General features: G+C 42.2%; 1 protein-coding gene across 2 annotated transcripts in view; it reads left to right on the top strand.

The window, feature by feature from the left end:
• The window catches only part of CSMD2 (CUB and Sushi multiple domains 2), a 616,956-nt gene that overhangs the window by 388,046 nt on the left and 214,065 nt on the right, over positions 1 to 14,845 (top strand). For both annotated transcript variants that reach the window (XM_017527996.2, XM_017527992.2), the window contains 2 exons: positions 7,645 to 7,971; positions 11,910 to 12,104. In XM_017527996.2, coding sequence (XP_017383485.1) covers positions 7,645 to 7,971; positions 11,910 to 12,104 — 522 coding nt within the window. The remainder of the gene's footprint in view (positions 1 to 7,644; positions 7,972 to 11,909; positions 12,105 to 14,845) is intronic.

Here is a 14,845-nt window from a genome sequence, read left to right as displayed (position 1 = left end):
CTTTTCACATTCTCAACAACCTTATGCTTCATATAATTCTTCCTCCTTCTGCTAACTCTTCAGCCACTTCCCTTCTGCCAGTTGCCTTCCATCAACATTGAAATTTTATCGGGCCTCTCTCATATTAAAAAAAAAAAAAAAAAAAAAAAAAGCATCTTTCTTCACACCCGCATCTTCTTGCAAGTTCTCTAAGTCTCTTTCATACCCGAACTTCTGTAGCAGGATTTCTATGTACCCTTGCTGTGTTCGTTTCTCACCTCCCAGTACCCTGTTACCCCACTCCATTCTGGCTTCTGAATCCACCGCTTCTCTGAAATTGCTCTCACTGAGCTCACCAATTATCCTTATGTTGCTGAAACCCAATGGATCATTTTCAGCTGAGGTGATACATGGTGCTCGGCCGTCTTTCAAAACAGATGGCCCTTCCTCCTTGTGGAAACCCTCTTTCCTTTCCTTATCTGTTTGACACCATTCCTCCTGTGTTTTCTCCCACCTCTTGACTGCTTGGTCTCTATCTGCCCTGCCAGCTTGTCTCCTTTCTCTCAAAAAGTTCCATGCCATCTTTGGTTATTTTTTTTTTCAATAGCTCTGTTTTTTGCTGTTGTTTTTTTTTAATAGCTCTGTTGTTTGAAGCTTTTGTTTTCTAATACTATTATATGTTTTTTCACCTCTTACTAACCAACTTCGTTTATTCTTCGTTGATTGCCTCTTAATTTCCTTGGCCAATATTTCTATGTTGAGTGTACGTCTTTCTACCAAATTGCAATTCTTTATATATGAAGGATAGTAAGTATTTAAATATGGTAACTTGCACATATTTTGTCTCCATTTGTCTCTCATCACTCAGCTTTTGTTTATGGGGATTTTTGAAATCTAAAACCTTCCATTTGTGTTGTTTAAAATTTCCCTTATGATTTCTAGTTTTGGTGTAATACTAATAGAGTCCTTTCTTACCTCCAAGATTATGCAAATATTCCTTATATTTTCTTCAAGGACTTCTCTGGTACATGGCATGAAGTGTGAATCTAATTTTGTCAATAACAGGCCAGCTATTTGTTGTAGCATCTTGTATTGATCAATCAACCTTATCTCTGCTAATTTGAAAAGCCCCCTTCATCATATATTTTTGGCTCTTTTTCTGGACTTTCTTTTCTAGCTCTATTGATCTCTCTTTTGAAGTCAACATAGTATAAATTATATTATTATAGCTTTATAATATGTTTTAATATTTAATATCTGAGTTGGCAAGCCCTTCCTCCTCTGGGAGGAAGTAAATGTCATGGTTGAGAGCTTAGGCTCTGGTTCTGGCCTGACTGGCTTATTTTCCCAGCCCTATCACCTACAGTGACTGTATGACTGTGAGCAGGTTACTTGAACATTTGGACTCAGCTTCTGTCTCTGTAAAGTAGGTTAATAATAGTACCCGTCTCAGAGGGTTGCTGTGAGAGTTAATGAGTTAAGATACAGAAAGCTCTTAGAATGCCAACTAGCACCTTACGTGCAATTATTCCTTATCAGTCTCAAGGAGAGCTTGGCTGTTTTCACCTGTTTACCAACAGATGGATCTTACAGTGGCTTTAAGTTCCAGAAAAAGAAAATAGATCTTGCCTGGAATTGTGTTACATTTGTACTGTGATTTGAGGACACTTTTCATCAACCAGGAATATAGATTGTCTCTCCATTACAAATTTTTTTCTTCCCATCAGTAAAGCTTTGTTGTTTTTGTTGTGTAGGAGATGTTGGCTTATGGTTGTAAGGCTGAATTTCATTTTCTAGCACTCTGCATGTATGTTTTTTTACACTGTAGGTGTGTCATTGTGTTGATGGATATAATCATGTGTGTGTATCTTACATATTATTGTTATGAGTGTATCGCATCAAGATCAATTTAAATAGCATGGCTATTACAAGTTTGCTTACAGTTTTGAAGCACTGGCCATCAAACCACCTACCCACTAAAGGTTTTCAAGTTTCCTCGGGTTTCTCCCTTTGTGCTGATTTTAGTAATTCAAATTTCCCTAGGAAATTCTCCATCTTATCCATACTTCATATGTTGTGTATACTATTCTTTTATAGTTGGATTATCACCTTAGTTTTGTTATAGCCTCCTATCTCTATGTACATTTATCTCTTCCATTTCTACTTATTGAGCAGACCTGTCAGAAATTTTATTGATCTCTTTGGATGCCAATTTTTTTTTCTGTTTTCATCTTTTCTAAGTTTATTCTCCCTTCTCTCCTTAATCTTGTTCAGTTATTCTTTTTGTAACTTTTTAAGTATAAACACTAATTTCACTTATTCTATTTCTTTATTATTTAATTGTGAAGAAAGCTATGAATTTTCTTCTTACCACAGCTTTGGTCTAGTATCATCATCATTATAAGACGTCTACATTGACAGCTTTGTTTCCTCATTGAACTCGGGAACTTATTTGGAAAGAGTTTTATGAATTTTTAAGTGATTATGATTTTTATTTGTTATTTTCTTATTGACTTCCAGTTTATTTGTACTGTGAACAGAAAATGTGGCCCAACAGTTTTTGCATTGTGGTAGAATTTATGGGGATTTTCTTATAGCCTAATGAAAGTTAATTTTGTAATATTCCATGGGTACCTGTAAAGAAGGTTGCATTTCTTGTTTGAAGACTACAGAGTTGCATATAATACACACACTCATAATATTCTCAGATCCTCTTTAACTTTATCTTGACTTCAGGTTAGTATATTTTATTTTGTCTGTTTTTGTATTTTGGGACTTAAAATATCATAACTGTCTTATCTTTATTTTGGAATGGGCTCATTCTCCATGTTTCAAATATGATATTTGGATTTTGTTTCGGGTCTCCATCAGGACTATTGAAAACTCCCTTTGTTTTGAATTATCATTTTGAAAGCAATGATGCTAGCAGGGACAACACCAAAAGAAAAACATAATAAAAGAGGGGTCTTCAACAAGCCCCTTTTATTTTCTACTCAAGTTCATGTTCAATCATAACCCAATATCATGCACAGTAATCACACATCTACTTGTTAACAAGTTTCCCATCTTTATTATTTTTCAACAGTCTGAGGCTTTGGACTTAAAAGTTTAGTCAAGGTCAAGATCCATGAGCACAGCCTGGTCACTACTCTGAAGGAGGAAGGTGCCTGATCTCCCTCTTTTAACCTGGGTGATTGATAGTAATGAGATCCAATTACGACTTTTTTAAAATCGTCATTTGGGGCACTGAGAAGCAGGCTCTCCCTAAATTCTCTTACAGAAATACTATGACACAACATGCATTCATAATTTTCCAGAGCAAGAAAGATCTTTGTAGGACAATGCAGACTTCCTCTTACTGCCCTTGTTGCAACAGTTCTGAGTACTCTCTTGAGATGGAAGACAGAGCTTTAGAAGGTCACATTCTTTTCTAAGAGTGTCAGTTTATCAGCCCTGTATCTTTCCAGGTATAAAAAGAAATGTCTTTTGGTAGCTGTCCAGAAAACTCTTGCATAAGAAAAGGAGCATGCAAGAGTCAGGTGTAATATAATATCCAAGGATCTGATATTAATATTAAAACTCCTTTTTTGTTGTTCACATTTGCCTCCACCAGTAGTTCTCAAAGCCTGGCTGTAATTTGGGATCACCTAGGGATCATTTTAAAATCTGTGATGCCCTGAGCCCAGTCCACCAGTTAAATAGAATGTTTTGGACTTGTATTGATAAATTATAACATTCTTCTAATGTAAAGCCTGAGCTGTATTGGCCCATTCCTTTACTCTTGACTGTTCAGGATCACTTTGTCTTAGCTGTGTGTCTTGTCCCAAATAGAAGGTTATATATTACTAGGAGGTTAACCTGTATACATTTATTGTCATAAATGATGTTTTATCTTTTTTAAAGCCTCTTATGTTACAATCCCCCTACCCCATGCTTCTTTGTTGTTTCCTTTGAATTTCTTTTTTTTCCCCCTAAACTGACTGCTTTGCTTTTTCCTCTTTGGTAATTTTGAAGATAAGCTATTTCATATTCTGTTACTAATTACACCTAACATCTTTAAAAACATACCCCAACCTATATTTCTCTAATTAACCACAGAAACTACAAAACAGGATTTCTTGCAAGATGAACAAATTAGCATATCTTCTTGCTCCAACTTTACTCTTCGTGTCAGTATAATCTGGAATATTCTACCCTAGAGTTTGGGCAGGAGTAATGTCTTAAGTTTTCTCTTCCAAGGAATATTTGTTACACTTGCATTTCATTTTATAACTATGTTTATATAAATTATTTAAATTCATTACCATATGGTTTACTTGCTCATTGTCATTCTTTTTTTATGCTTTTTGTTAACTACATTTAAATCCATCTCTTGGTTGAATAAGAAACATCTTTGAGTGGATGTAAAAAGGACTTTTTTTAGGCCTTTAATATTTAAGAGCAGCTTTCTCTTGCCTTTGCTGTTTAAGCATTTGGCTCATTCACACCCTTTTCCACTGTAAATTATTTAGGGACACATCTGTACTATGTCTAAGAGAAATACATGGAGGGCTGAAGCACAGTATTTTTCTCTGTTTTCCGGAGTTGACACAGGTGTCCATCTATTAATATTTGTACAGACTTTGGTCAATCCGTTGGTTGAGGTTTGGAGTGGGATAGGGTTGCGAGGCCCGCATGTTCATGTCATCATCTTTCAGAATGGTTTCAGCCATTAGGTACTCATTGATACATTCAGCAAATATTGGTTGAGAACCTACAATGTACCAGGCCTTGTGGGAGCCGCTAAAGATTCAGCAAAATCAGATGAGATTTCTGCTCTCATGGAAGATCTGTGTATGTGTTGGGGAGAGGGAGGACCTGACCATCAATAGCTAAACATGTAAACAAGATAATTTTAGAGAATGATAAGCAGAGCTATCATATATAGATGCTCAAATTCCAAAATGGTGCTCCTGGAGCTTTACATGGTAATCCTGGTGAAAGATTGTAGAGAAAAAATAACACACTGATGGAATGATGGAGCAGGGGTGAGGGGCTCAGTCCTACTTAATTAAATACTCCTCTACAGTAAATTCATTTGCTCACATACTCACAGTGCCCCTGACCCTCTTCCCTCTGAAACTTTAGCAGCTTTCTTTGTCTTCATCTGCCTTGAACTTGCTCAGCGGGCCTCCTGATTCACCTCCTCTGTCTTCAAGGTCTTTGCCTTTGGGTTTTGATTCCTTGTTATTTGCTTTATGTTCCCAACTGAACTCCCACAAAGCTAGAGACAAGATGGCTGTGTGGGGGCATCCATGTCCAGCCTAGAGACCCCCAGTTCAGAGCTGATGTAATATTTCAAGTCAACAGATGAATCTTCAACAGATTCAAGGAACACATTCTAAGACTCCACGGTCACATAGGCCCAGTGGGAAGTGTTATTCTCATACTGAGAGACAGTGGTAGGGGGTTGGTAAGAGCTTGGTGTGTGGAGTCAGACTGCATTGATTTGGCCTTGGTGCTACCATTCACTGGCCGTGCATTACTTAACCTCTGTGTGCCTCAGTGTCTTCATCTTTAAATGGGGTTAATAACAATACCTACTTCATACTGTTATAGTGACAGTTAAATTGAGTAATTGATGAAAGTGCTTAGAATGATGTCTACTCTTAGTAAACCCTCAATAATATATAATAGTAATTACCATTAGCTGTATCTTGCATTGCCTAAAAGCTTTTTCATGTCCTTCTCTCTCCTTGGCTCGAAGTCTTTCTATACTTAAAACATACATGGATTATAGGGATGAGACTGAATGTGTCTTAGGAACAGGCTTACTTCGCTGAATTGCATGGGAGGGCTTTACAGCTGCAGACTGGAAAAGAAATACTTCATGCAGAAAAAGGGGAGCTGGGCAGAGTCAGGAAGAATCAGGACTAAACTCATCACCAGGAGTCACCAATTTTTTTTGTTTTATGTGTTTTTTCTTCCCCTTTGGCAAACATCATTTTATTATTCTTCATCTTAGCATCATTACATTTAGTAAGTCAAATATTTTACTCACTTAAATATCAATTTAATTAACACCAAACATCTATATAAATGCTATAAATGGACTTAAATGTTTATCCATGTTTGGAATTACCTTCTTTGTATTTGTATCTATTAAAAGATGTTTAGAATGAACCTACAGCCTTTTTGCAATCAGAAAAATTAAACCTTGTTTCATTTTGAATGCCTATAACCCTGATACAATTTTTATTTGGGGGCTCATGTCCAGTCTTTATCCATATATAAACAAATATTTAATAGCTATAATCAAAAGCATGCATATAATTTTATGATCTACTGCTTTACTTAAAATTATGTTTAACATTCTTTCTACAGGGTCATATTTATCACTTTAATGATTGCACTCAAACTACATCACATTAAAGGCTATAATTTACCTCACATTATTGGGCTGACATATAGTTTGTTCACATTTTTCCTCTCTAATAAAATTATGTCATTGTAAACATCTTTGGCTAGGTGGCTCTTTTTCTTTTGAATTAATTCCTAGAGATTACTGAGTCAGCCTTTGAGTAGTTTTGTGGCTCTGGATAAGAATTTACATACTCCCTTCAAAAAGGATCATATCACTTTTGCTCTGCAACTGACAATAAATGCATATATAAGATGCCATAAAGCCTCAACAATGTTGGGTTCTATATTTTTTCTTTATTTTTCCGATTGAAGTGGACTGTGTTATCATATTATTCTATTTTCTTATGAATCCTCTAAGCACTCTCTTTACTCATCTTGGTGATGTTCTTAAATAATAATAAAAGCTCTAATTCAATATTGATATTTTTCCTGTATTATAGGTGTTGCAATTATTTTTTTCATTCTATTATATTCTTTTAAAATTTTGTTTTAGCATGTGTTTGTTTGTTTGTTTACTCATTTACAGCACTTTATGTACCTATTCTTATTCCAGGGTCTGTTAGTAGTTGGCATTAAAAGGGCTTAAAATAAGGGTTTTTAGAAGAGTGGATCCTTAGGGTAAAACAGAGGAGAGAAAACAGGACAAGGGCAGGGATCACACTGTCACCTCCCTCCCCCAGTTTCTTCAGAAGCTTTGGTCTCTGAAAGATGGTGCTCCCGGCACCTCTTCAGCATAATGTGGTATCTTGGGGTTATCAGAAACTCATGGCACACCTATCATTTTCCCGTCAAAAATGTTTGAAGGAGACAAATGGTCCTGGACTGCCTCTACCCCATTACTGCCTGGGGAATTACCACCACTGTGTCATTAAGCAATGTCCTTTCCTACCGCTGCAAACCCAGCTGAGAGAGGTCAGGGACTGTGACTCTACGCTTAGGCCTGGGTTATGGATTTGCCCCACCCAAGGGACCCAAAGCACGAAGACACAGCCTAGGTGAGCGTGCTGACTAGAGGAGAGGAGCCAAGAGAAGACAGTTCTGCCATGCCTGCCTTTTGCGAAAGGGGCCCTTCCCATTGCTAAATCCAGCATGGAGCCCAGCATGTCTCCCGCCTGGAGCTCAGAGCTCAGCCAGTCCAACCCAAACCTTGTGCCACTCTTTCTATTGCTTTTTAGGCTAAGAAGATGTGCCTCCTGCCAGCCCTCAGTGGCCCAGGCAGAATATTGGGGATGCTTACTGACCTCCACTGCTCTTCTCTTGCAGTCTCCTGCTTCTTCAACTTCACCAGCCCGTCTGGGGTTGTCCTGTCTCCCAACTACCCAGAGGACTACGGCAACCACCTCCACTGCGTCTGGCTCATCCTGGCCAGGCCTGAGAGCCGCATCCACCTGGCCTTCAATGACATTGACGTGGAGCCTCAGTTTGATTTCCTGGTCATCAAGGATGGGGCCACCGCCGAGGCACCCGTCCTGGGTACCTTCTCAGGAAACCAGCTTCCCTCCTCCATCACAAGCAGTGGCCACGTGGCCCGTCTCGAGTTCCAGACTGACCACTCCACAGGGAAGAGGGGCTTCAACATCACCTTTACCAGTGAGTCCTCCCTCTGAGTGTCTGCCTCTGAGGATGATTAAAGGTGCTCCCATGGAGGAGTGTTGGTATGAGTGGGCAATTCCCAGGGCATTTCAGGGCTGCCAGACACGGAACCCCCAACATGAGCTCCCAACAAGAAAGGGCATGCAGCACTGGCTGCCAGGCAAGGTGCTTTTTTCTGGAAGTCACTCTCTAAAGGGCATTTATCTCCCATCATTGTGAGATATAATGTTAAAGGAGCCTGGAACCTCATTTTTGCCCCCAACTTTCCCCATTCTACAAGACTCAGCCAGAACTAGGGAGGGCCCAATAGAAAGAAAGCCACTATCATTCTCATTCGTTCCTGATGCCCTCTCTGAGGTGCTCTCCCAGATCCCTGAATGCCTGCCTGCTGCTGACCTCCAGGATCCTGGCAGGGCTGCTCACTTTGCTTTGCCCAGTTCCCATTCCCGTAGTCAAATCAGAATCAGAGCTTTGGAGCAACACTTCTGTTGGGCTTCCAGACTGATGGGAGACAACTCTTGGGGAATTTCCACATAGCCCTTCTCAGGGCCACTGCCTGAAAGCTGCCACCTCCAGTTTCAATCCTCAGCCCCTTCTCTGGAAGCAGCCTAAACTCAGCACTGATTATTTTTATTTCTGTATCTCGTGGTTGCAGAGGGGTTGGTGGGGCGGGGGGCAGGCAGAAGCTTGGAGACTAGAAATAGCAAGCCACCAAAGATAGCAAGAAGTGGTTATCAGGTCATAATAAGCTGTAAATCCAGTGAACTTGGCTGATGATGAACAGTCAAGTGAGGCTAGAGCTGGGTCTGTCTGAGCAATTAACTAGATACTTTCCCAGAGGCTGCTTCTCAAGGGTAAGTCCCCAGTGCAAGCTCTACCCCATGCCCACAAACACATACTGATTTCCCAACCCCCATTCCCACCCTTGGCATAAAGACCTTGCCTCCTTCTTCCACCTATCTCTGGCGCCCAGTTGGACTGAAGACATTAGGTGCTATGTGGTGGGCTATTTGGGACCCTCGATTCCAAGGATCAGCCAGATAAAGTCCATTCCATTCCCCTCACCACTCTTCTTTAGGACATAACCAACCTTCTCAGGGCATATCTCCTTCAGGGGATTCCTGTTTTATCCCCTATGAGCAGGAAGAAGCAGGGGAAGAGTCCTGTCTTTTCTAACCTTCCGAGTCTAGCACCAACCATGCTTCTTCATACTAGAAAGGAGCGAGTATGCATTGCTTATCTTTCTATTTCCTCAACCCAGCACAGGGCCTGGTGTGTGGTAACGATCAGCAAATGTTTACAGAATGGAAGGATCTGTGAATGAGTAAATGCTTTTTCTTGCCCTGGCAGAGTGGGAAGAACAAGGGTGAGAGATATCCCAGGGAACACACTTACCCAGGACGGTGAGGGCTGAGAACTCTATGGGTTTGGAATATGTGTAGACACTGAGCAGGAACTTGGGAGGAGGAGGCAGCAGGTGGCCCAGAGGCTAAGCCTCCTCTCGAGGGCAGCAGACTAACCTGAGGATCAAGCTCTTACTTGTATTTCTTTCCAAGCTTTCTCTACCATTGTAAAAATGATACACATCCAATATGCAAATACTCAAAAAAAGGGACAGGGCAAAGGAGAGATGTTAACCACCACCCAAAATCCCCCCAGGCAGAAATGATCTTTGCCAACAATTGGTGGGCGCTATTACAGATAGCAGATAGTTTTCTACGCATTTATACAAATGGACCGTTGGATGGATTAATATAAATAAATTTTAAAAATCTGGGCCCCGTCCTAGACCTGCTGAATCAGAATCACTAAAGGGTTGGGGCCCCAGAATCTACATTTTGTGTAGGCTTGTAAGGCAATCTGGATACAGCCAGTGAAACAATCGTCCATGGCCAAGTGTCAGGAAATTAGTGTAGTCTCTCCCACAGGACTTTAATCTCCTCCTACGTCCTGGCTGATGATCACTGATGCTGAGTTTGAATTTGCCCAGTGTCAGGGAGCTTGCCTCCCCCAGACAGCTCTCACCATAGCTAGCAGGCACTTGTTGTTTTCCCTTACGTTGACTTGAAATCTGTGTCCCTGTAACAAGGATCAGTGATCACACTTCCACCCCTAGAACTCCTGGGAACAAAGCTAATTCTTCTTCCACATGGAATATAATGAACAATGATGACAGTAGCTGCCATTTATTGAGATAGAAATAAAATGAAAGTTTTATTTATTTTATTTATGGGCACCCACTGTGGGCCGAACCTGGTGCCGAGCACTCAACAGTCATCACTGGAAGCCTCACAACAAAAACTCCAAAAAGCAAGATCTATCCCTTTTCACATGCCAGGAAACTGAGGTTTGGAAAGGTACACAGAGAGAAATGGGTCCGTGACTCAGAGCTTTTGCTCCCAGATGTTGGAAATAGCTCCATATTCCTGTTATGTGCATTTGCATGTGTGTGTGTGTGTGTCCACGCATGTACGCGTTCGTATGTGGCAGCTCCATCTTCTTCCTCTGTGCCTGCATGTATGTGACTGATGGGTTTGAAAGAAAAATGCCTGGATTCCTGGGCCTCAAGTATCACTTTTCTTCCCACACCATATTTCTAAATGTCAGGGCGACTTCATGGTCATAGTTCCCAATGCAGAAAGGTTGGGAGACTCAAGTCTGGGCTGACCTAGGCATTCAAAGGGAAGGGTGTTAGGTGCTCAGCCAAAGCCCTGCATGGGATCATCACAGTCACGTCCACATCAGAGGCTCCCGTACCTCATCTGTAATGGAAAGGGTCAGGTTTGCAGGCCTCTTGCCTCTAGCAAGATCCAACAGCCTCCGGGACCACTGCTATTTCTGAATGTGCAAGTGTTTCTCTCACTAGGGGATTTCAGAGTCCAAAATTTTTTTTTTCAAGTGGCCCATACCCATGCAGCCACAGATCCTGGTCTCCACTGGAAAGCTGCTGTCCTCAGAACAGCAGGGGTGCAAATAGGGCCTGGCTTCAGAGACATTTAGCAAGAGAACTGTGATACCCCTGCTGGAGGAAGGCAGGGAACATGCTTGGTAGAGACTGAGCAGGAAAGAGCATCTTCCCAGGCAGAGGAGGGAAGAAGAAAGGGAACTCATATTCAGTGAGCACTTACCACCTGTCATGTGCTGCACCAAACACTCAGCACTCTCATGTTCATATCAACTTTCATTTTATTTATATATCAGAATGACCCTGCAAGTGAAGGATGATCTCCACATTATCAGTCAGGAAACTAAGGCTCATCAGGATTGCATAAGTTGTCCAGGACCATGTAACGAATAGGAGGCAAAGTACGATTAAATCTGCAGTGTTCTGACTCTGTCCTCTCCCCATGCTCTGCATTATCAATTGCCTGGGTAGAGTGAGAGGCAGCCCTGACAATAGGCAAGGAAATAAAGTAGCTTCAGACTACTTTATTAGTTCTAGGGCACCTCCTTTATGATGCTTACAGTCCATTAGTGTCACAGGATTTAGAGTCCAGCTCACCTGAAGCAAAAATTATCCCATCACTGTCTGAAGTTAGGGAAACTTGGAATGGATTTGACATTGAGGAGACAGATCAGCTCATTAACCACACTGAGCCTCAGTTTCCTCATTTGTAAAGTAGAGTAACAAGAACTACTTCATAGATTCATTATATGGTGTAAGTGAGCTAACAACAGAAACACTTAGCTCATTGTCTGATCTATAAATGTCCATTAGAATGCAGTGAGAATAGGTGCTCAGGAAGGCAGGAAATCAAATAATGAGCACCTGCTTAATGCCCAGATCCTGGGTGTCTAGCTCTCCCTCCAGCATGGCAAGTTCTTGGGGAAGTGGTGGAGCTCTAGGGTTGACTATCCCAAGGAAGCTTATTTTCTTTGGGGATTCTTCTGTACTCCAGCGATGTCTGATCTTGTTTTTGAACCCATCTACACAGCCTTCCGACACAATGAGTGCCCAGATCCTGGCGTTCCAGTAAATGGCAAACGGTTTGGGGACAGCCTCCAGCTGGGCAGCTCCATCTCCTTCCTCTGTGATGAAGGCTTCCTTGGGACACAGGGCTCAGAGACCATCACCTGCGTCCTGAAGGAGGGCAGCGTGGTCTGGAACAGTGCTGTGCTGCGTTGTGAAGGTACGTGCCTGCAGGGGCAGCAGCTGTTGTCAGCCAGAGAGGCTGGGGATGGGGTGCGAGCAGCCCAGGCCACGGTGTTCCCTTTCTGTATCAGTCCTTCCTCTTCTCCTGGGACCAAGGGCCACTCTCTCACCCCCATGCTGGCATAGCAGGGGCTTCATAAGGCCATTGTGCATAGGAATTTAAATTATAACCAGAGATTAAAGTAGAGAAACGGCTCTGGACTGTCAGGCATCAAAAGCACCTCTTCTTTCAACTGGGAACTCTCTCAATATCACAGCCATTAAGAGCTGAGTTTCCAGCTCCTGCCCAGGGGAGCTCTGTCAGCCCGAAGTACCATCAGCAGTGCTGCAAGTTTTTGGGTCTTTCAAGCTGCCTACCACTCTTCCCTTCTCCACATGTTAATTTTCCCCAATTCCCTGGGATGTCTCCCAGTCTCCGCCTTTGTGCCCTGTTAAATGCTGACTTGATATGCTCGTGGTCAATCTCCAGGAGACTCAGGGCCAACCAGCCAGAGGAAACACAGCTTGTAGCAAGCACATGGCTTATGATAGCAGCTCCTCTGTCCTGCCTTGCCACCCAAGACAGCTTTGGACTCAATTTTCAAGATCAGCCATCTGTTTCACCAAACTACAGACATTTAAAATACAGATAAAGCTTCTTGAGGCAAGAGTCAGGTTTTATGTACCAAGCATAGTGTACCAAGCATTTGTGTACCAGGCAAATTTGTGTACCAAGCATGTGTATCAACCATGATGCCTGGCACAGAATAGGTGCTTAATAAATATTTGTGAATAATGGATGGATAGCAAGTATCCCAAAGGCCCCTTGGGGGCACTGACGGTGTCCAAGGAGATGAAGGCTGTGATTCTCTCCTTTTAGGAGGAAGAAGCCTTCTTCCTCACATTTCATGTGATAGAAAGAGGATAGGGACCTAAGAGACCTCTTGACTTAGCCAATTCCTAAACTCAAATCTGGACATCATGGCCATGAGTAGGAAGGACAGTAGAATGAAGAAGGGAGCGTGCCTAAGAGAGAGTATTGCCCAGAGCGTACAAATGGGTGGATGGGAGACAAGGGACCATGAGAAAACTGGTCATGGCAAGGGGTCCAGGTGGGCTTTTCAGTGAGAGGGGCCTGGGCTGGGATCCTGGCAATTCACTTTTCCCCTTAAGCCTTTGTATTTTCCAGCTGGGAAAAAAAGGAGGGATAATGATAATTATCAGATATGTATGGAGTGAGCAGTCCTGGTGTAAAGTAAGTCCTCATAAACTGCACTCTCACTGTCATGGATGCCCCATGAGGTTAGGGAATGTTCCTTGGCCTCATATTCCCACGTCTGGTGTATTGTTTGACACTTGATAGATGCTTGATCAATACTGGTTGATGAATCACTGAATGAATGAATGACCTTTTAACTAGACTAGAGCCTCCTTAATGAGAACCATATCAACAAAAGGCTTCCAGAGCCCCGACTCTCACCAGACTGCCTGCTATCTCCACCCTACAACTTATCATCCAAGCCACTCTGGGGAAGTGACTTGACTTCTCTTGCCCCACTGTAAAATGCAGGTCAATAATGGGAGCCTCCTTGCGGAGTTGTCTTGAGTATGCGCAGTTCTTGAAACAGTGCCTGGTGAGAGGTAGCACTCAATAAGTCTTTGCCATTAGTGTTAACTTGGTTTTAACTATTTCTTCATTGGACCAATCAGATCAGTATTTGCTCCAATTTGAGGGACCAAGCGGTGCATTTCTGTCCTTCCAAGAACCTGCCCCAACCGTGACATGAATAGACATTTCTTTCTGACTTCCAAGCTTCCCACAGTGTGGTCTACACAGCCTCATCTGCCATTCTTCCCCAGTGCAATCAGCACTTTTGGAAAGAACAGAAGCTTTGGAGTTAGAAAAACAATACAAAACTCAGTTTTCATGCTTCCCAGCTGTAGAACTAATACGCTTAGATTAAGTAACTAGACCTAGACCTCAGCTCCTCGTTGGCAGCAGGGGAATAAGTATGCACATCTGATGGAGTTATTTTTGCCAGTGAAACAGGTCACCATACAAAGCATCCATGCAGAACCCAGTCTGGAGAGTTGTCAATCAGTGGTCTTTCACCTTCCTACAGACCAGCCCCCTCATTTTCCCTTGCACTTCTTGATCACTTCTAATTTCTTTAGTTTTCATTGTGTTGAAATTCTCTGAGTTCTTCTCTGCCATCTCTATTTCACCTGATCTCTTCCTTCTCCTAATTTCTATTATTTTTCATGGGCCACCACCACTGGATCACTCTCTTGGATATTGGGTCTTACTGTTATTACATTTACCACTTCCATAGGCCTTGGTCCTGTCTCCCCACCAAGATTGTGAGCAGTCTCAGGGCAGAAGGCCAGATTTCCATTGCCCCTGAGCCTATAGGAGCTCAGTCCCAAATGAGTTGACCCCACAGAGGAAGCCTCAGGACTTGGTAACTGCACAGCCCTCCTCTCTACCCCCAACTCCTGAATCAAGTGCTCCTAGACCATAGTTCTGCAATGCATTGAAACCCTCAAGACCGTGTATGAACATGTGAGATAATTTGATTTTTGTTAATGGATCTTCAACTGGATCACTATTTCATAAACAAAGACTTCATTTTAGACTTAAAAAGGTCTTGCTCATTCTGTCCCTGGATTGGGAAATGCTGTAGGGTTGGGGCAGTAGGCACCAGAAGTAAGGGACCGTCTATTGGAGACCTTCACTTG

This window comes from Cebus imitator, unplaced genomic scaffold (assembly GCF_001604975.1).
Source record: "Cebus imitator isolate Cc_AM_T3 unplaced genomic scaffold, Cebus_imitator-1.0 Scaffold51, whole genome shotgun sequence".
Lineage (NCBI taxonomy): Eukaryota > Metazoa > Chordata > Mammalia > Primates > Cebidae > Cebus > Cebus imitator.
This window is presented reverse-complemented; position numbering and strand designations above follow the sequence as displayed.